Below are 5,968 nucleotides of genomic sequence, written 5' to 3' on the forward strand. Positions count from 1 at the left end.
CATTTTTTAACCACCTTAAAGATGATGTATATTCTTAAATTTCAACCATTTTCAGATAGTCATCCCTCTATATTTTTCTTGTTTTAACTACACATGATTGATTGTGGACGAAGGATGACTAATTATTGTTATTATTCTCATTCTCATGCCGCGGTACTTATTCTTTCCCCCTGATCCATATATAATCCTCTTCCTCGTACCGCGGTACCTATTCTTTCTCCCGATTCATTTCCTCCTCCTCCTCATACCGCGGTACCTATTCTTTCTCCCGATACATATCACCCTCCTCCTCCTCATACCGCGATACCTATTCTTTCCCGCGATACACACTTCTTAGAACACTATTGGCAGTGGGAGTGTATGTAACATGAAATAAATAGAGATAGTCCTTGATCCACTAATAGCACCAGATTAGTATTTCGGAGAAGAGTGTTCGAGAAGCAGACCCCAAGGCGAAGACACTACTTAAAACCTACCAAAAAAAACGGCTATTAGTACACATTCCAATTAAAGATCCGAGTGATGATTTAAGATAAAAAAAACGAGTGAATATTCGTGATTTCCTACTGACTAGTAATGCTGGTGCAAGCAATGCAGATGCCATTCTTTTTTTGCAAATAACTAAAAAAACAAAAACAAAAACGAAAAAATGGCAGTGATAACGCAAAATGGCAGGCAAAAAATAAAAACTGTGAGCAAATAAACACCTTTTTTTCTTGGATTTTTTTTTTACATAAATATTTTTTTTCTGAAAATTCTGACAGCCCTATGCGTTGTAAGAGGCTTGAAAAAAAACATCTATTACTATCCTGTGAACAACTGAACACAATAATCCTCCACTGATCTAAAACCTTGCCCTATGATTTTTTCCTACGATCAGCATCATAATTATTTCGTTGTTAATAAAGTAACCAAGTAAGGTTGAAAATCTCATGACCAGGTTTAATAAACTGGTCTTTGTCACATAGTCTTAACTCCCTCTTCATCCCAGGATAAGTTATTAGGCACAATGCTGATTACAGAACAGGCGATACTGAAATACCCATAAAAATCCGGCCTATAACACAGCTCAAAGTAATATATGAGACTGTCAATACTGTACATTATATAGCTACCTGACCGTGTACACACGATCACGTTTCATATACCAAAACTTCGATTTTCATAAAGTAACCATCACAGTTCTTTAATTCACTGGACTCTTACCAACCATGTCCTTCCCGCTATTGATATTCTTAAACTGACAAACATTCTGTTTTTGAGAGAAAAAACACTACACTTCCATGATTTTTTTTCATATCAATAGACACCTCCAAATATGCCATCTCCCCCCCCCCCCCTAATAGTCTTTGGCAAGGTGCACAGACCGCCTTCCGTTTTCTATGGCATCTCTGCAGAAGGGAGATGAGGTGCGCGTTGTCGTATAGGCATTATAACTCTCTGTATTTCACTCCCCCGAGGATCCTGTTATGCCTCAGGAGCTGGACGGGCGTTCTCGATGTCTTCTCCTTCGTCGTCGCACTCAGGACAGCATTCTCCCTCCTCCACCCGCGGGTTATCACAGGTCACTCTCGGACACTCTTTGACTCTGCAGTGAACTTTTCCTCTCTGACAAAGAAAACGGGGGACGCGTTAGTCATATGATGCTGGGGGTAGACTGTTATATTTCATCCGTTTCTAGAACTTGCTAAGAGGTGGGATTCGGGTTCAATATGGGGAAACTTTAGTGTGATTGATATCTCTTATACCAGCTTTGTTTTTGTTAGTGTCTTGTAAGTCACTGTAAATATAATGTATTTTGAAATATTTCCTACCATAAAATTCTATCAGAAACACAAAAAGGAAAGGAAAAGGAAAAGAAAAGCAATACATATATACACATATATATGCGCACACACACACGCATATATACATATGCAAATACACATATACATACATACATATGCACATATGTGCATATATACATACACATTATATATATATATATATATATATATATATATATATATATATATATATATATATATATATATACATATATACACATACATACATGTGTGTTTGCGTGTATGTGTGTGTGCAGGTGTGTGCCTCGAATTCCAAATGAAATGAAACCCTATCTCAGAAGTGCCCTGCAACCCCGTCAGCGTACCCGGCAGGAGCATATCGCGCAGGGGTCCTTCTGCCAGCTCTCCCCTCGCGCCCTGTGTCTGCCCGTCTCGTCCACGCACTTCCTTCGCTGCCGCACGCCCTTCCTCCTGCCGCCGCCGCCGTCGCCGCTGCCGCACTTGTCCTCCAGGGTGGCCACCTGCAGGAAGCAAGAGTTCGTTAGCCTCTATCTCATGGGTAGTTTAATAGTGATTCATTGGGTGATTCGTGTAGTACCTAGCTAGAAAACCTATCTATCTAGAAATCTTATCTATCCGTCTAGAGAAGTCATCTATCCATCTAGAAAACCTATCAATCTAGAAATCTTATCTATCCGTCTAGAGAAGTCATCTATCCACCTAGAAAACTGATCTATCTAGAAATCTATTCTATCCACCTAGAAAACTGATCTATCTAGAAATCTATTCTATCCACCGAGAAAACTTATCTATCTAGAAATCTATTTTATTCCAGAAAACTTTCTAGAAAACTGATCTATCTATCTAGAACACTAATCTATCCATCTAGAAAACTACTGTATCTAGAAAACTAATCTCTCTATCTACGAAACTTATCAGTCCATCTATTCACACAACATATCTATCAATCTAGAAAACTAATATATCCATCTATTTAGAAAACTAATCTATCTATTCAGAACACTAATCTCTGTATCTAGAACACTAATCTATCTATCTATCTAGAAAACTCATCCATCAATCTATTTAGAAAACTTATCTATCTATTTATTTAGACAACTTATCCATCTATCTATTCACAAAACATCCATCGATCTATTTAGAAAACTTGTCTATCTGTTTAGGAAACTTATCCATCTATCTATCTAGAAAACTTCTCTATCTTTCTAGAAAACTAATCTATCCATCTAGAAAACTGATCTATGTATTTAAATATCTAATCTATCCATCTAGAACATTTATCTATCTATCTAGAAAACTAATATATCTATCTAGAAAACTAATCTATCTAGAAAACCTATCTATCTAGAAAATGTATATATCTAAAAAACTTATCTATCTATATAAAAAAAAACTAATGTATCTATCTAGAACACTAATCTATCTATCTAGAAAACTTATCTATCCATCTATCTAGAAAACTTATATATCTAAAAAAAACTTATCTACATATCTATAAAACTTATCTCTCTATCTATATAGAACACTAATATATCTAGAAAATTTATCCATCTATCTAGAAAACCTAATTACCTTTCTAGAACACTTATCTATCCATCTATCTCGAAAACTTCTCGATCTAGAACACTAATCTATCTATCTCAAAAACTTATCTATCCATCTATCTTGAAAACCTATCTATCCATCTATCTCGATAACCTATCTATCCATCTATCTCGAAAACCTATCTATCTCGAAAACCTATCTATCCATCTATCTAGATACCTTATCTGTCTAGAAAACTTATTCATCTATCCATCTAGAAAACTTATCTATCTATCTATCATTCTATCCAAGAGTTCACGGCCAGAAGGTCCTCCTCCTCCTCCGCACCTTTTTGCTGAGTTCGAGGACCGTCCTCGAGAGCTGCTCCACCAGGGCCTCGATGCCCTCGATTCGCTGCTCGTTGAGGTCCTCCTCGTAGGTGCCAAGGTCGTCCTCGGAGTCGTTTCTGCCGAGGCTTCGTCCCGACTTCTTGCTTTTCTCTAACGTTCTCTCGAGTTTTGGGCTTGGTTGCGGTGCCCTATTTTTGCCCGTGTGAAATTGTTGGTGTCAGGTTATTTGCATATTAATATAGAGATTAGGCATTATAAGGCATTAAATATTCTTAAACTCTGGAATCAATTAATCAAACCTTTACTTATAAAAAAAATTAACATGATATTCCTTAACACACGCGTCTATAACGTCTAACTAAACTACAAACATTAAAAAAATCCAACAACATATTACAATCCAAACATTCCCTACAAATATTCCTCCAACATCAACAAACAAACACTTACCTCCCTTCACCCGACCTCTGCGTGGCGTTCTGCGCGAAATAACTCCCCTCAGAGAATGATCCTTTTAATTCGTGATCAGTGACCTTATCTAAGTCCATAAAGAGGTGCTCCCTGTCCTCTCTGTGGGAAAACTGCGCTCGCCTTCTGAACCGAATTGTGGGAACGTGAGTGATGGAATTTGGAAAAGCTGAACTCCGGCAGTCTTTCAAGGACGACGAAGGGGGAGAGAAAGTTATAGCTGTACATATACCGTGGCTGTGTAGGTTTGGCTGTTGTTGTTTTTTTATTCATTTATTTTATTTTTATTCGTCTTTTTTATTTCCTTCGTGTGTTTTTTTATGATTCGTGTGGGTTTATGTGGTCTGTGACCTTGCCTCCGATACAAGCTCTTTAAAGTGCCTTATGTTTAATGATCTAAATGACGTTTTTTTCTTTTGTTTTATATACTGTTGTTTTATTCCGATTTCGCCCTGGACAAAGAAACAAAACATGTGAATTTCACATTTATTCACTCTAATGTACATGATAAAACACGTGTTTTTTTTTTACCCTAATTATGAGAAAACAGGATCTCTCTATTTTATTTTCTCTCCAACTTAAAAAATCAAAACCATTGTTGTACATTTTCTTGAAATTAATTCAGAAACATCAATTTTACAGTATCAGTCTCTTTCAAAAAAGTGAAAAAATGAAATTAAAGATCAATAAAAGCACTGCATTAGTGTTTAATAGTTTCAAAATAAAAAAGAATGAAACTAAAGCGAAAAAAAAACAACGTAATCTATTTATATGAATTTATTTATCGTTCACAGCAGGTTCAACCATGCAAATTCTTAAAAGCCTGTGAACTATGACTTTTGTGAAGGGGTACTCTTAGGGGGGAGGGGAGGGGGGGGTATTAGAACGCGTGTAAAATAACAAAATATTCATGCAGTGAGTGAAGGGCGGGACGGGGGCGGGGCTAAGGGGAGGAGCGAAGGCGGAGCTAAGGGTTTTGGGGGCGGGGCTTCCCAGTTAATCAAAATACCGAAGAAAAAATAAATTATTTCAGATGTGGATATGCTTTAGACGATGATTTTGAAAACACGGAAACACCTATTATGTCTATTAGTAATTTTCCTTTCAAAACATGGCACAAACAAGAAAAAAAATGCACTTTAAAGAGCTTATAAAGGATTAGGGCTTAGATTAAACAGTATAATAATATCAGTGTTGGAACTACAGCCTAAAGATCATTAAAATACCATACAATCATAAACATTTGTGGTTGAGTTATAAGCCTATAAGCAACATAAAAAATCCTTATATGATAAAGTGACTAGTAATTGCAAAAGTTAAAAGCTTTATTAATTAAATCGTATAATTTAGTATCGCTAAACTATGTGACTAGTGGCTGTAAAAGGTATTAAATCATTATTACTTTGCGGCAAAAAATAGAAGAAATTATAAGTATATGTGGTTCTCCTGTTACTTAAACTTATAAACTTTCTGTAAAATAAGTAATTTTCTACAGATCTATCATGTTGTGACTTATTCTTGGTTCTGCAGCACAAAACGAAGACTAAAAAATCAACAAAACAAAACAAAATAAACAAAAAACGTACTGCCATTCACATCTAAGACTGCGACTTGGCAACATGGCAATCACTCAGCAACATACCAGAGCAGCAGTCAGACCAGATCCTCAAGTCAACATAGGGCAGTTTCGAGCAAGGAACAAACGCAGGATTCTGTTCTCGAGGAAGAACAAAAACGTCCGAGGTTATGTCCGTGATGTTGTCTCCGTTGTCGCACAGAACTCGTCCCAGAGTCACTTGCTTGATCATGCTGCCAGCT

The 5,968-nt window shown here is 36.6% G+C and overlaps 1 protein-coding gene across 1 annotated transcript in view; it reads right to left on the bottom strand.

Annotated features, from left to right (window-relative positions):
* Window positions 1-5,958, bottom strand: part of LOC138861984 (peroxidasin-like) — a 6,414-nt gene extending 456 nt beyond the window's left edge. The window contains exons 1-5 of the mRNA XM_070122479.1: window positions 5,793-5,958; window positions 4,133-4,334; window positions 3,681-3,870; window positions 2,153-2,308; window positions 1-1,608 (exon numbers count right to left, since the gene is read on the bottom strand). The exon at window positions 1-1,608 is cut by the window's left edge and continues 456 nt beyond it. Of these exons, the coding sequence (XP_069978580.1) occupies window positions 1,468-1,608; window positions 2,153-2,308; window positions 3,681-3,870; window positions 4,133-4,334; window positions 5,793-5,958 (855 nt within the window). The 3' untranslated portion in view covers window positions 1-1,467. The remainder of the gene's footprint in view (window positions 1,609-2,152; window positions 2,309-3,680; window positions 3,871-4,132; window positions 4,335-5,792) is intronic.
* Between the last annotated feature and the right edge of the window lie 10 nt (window positions 5,959-5,968).

Source organism: Penaeus vannamei, chromosome 6 (genome assembly GCF_042767895.1).
Source record: "Penaeus vannamei isolate JL-2024 chromosome 6, ASM4276789v1, whole genome shotgun sequence".
NCBI classification, from domain to species: domain Eukaryota; kingdom Metazoa; phylum Arthropoda; class Malacostraca; order Decapoda; family Penaeidae; genus Penaeus; species Penaeus vannamei.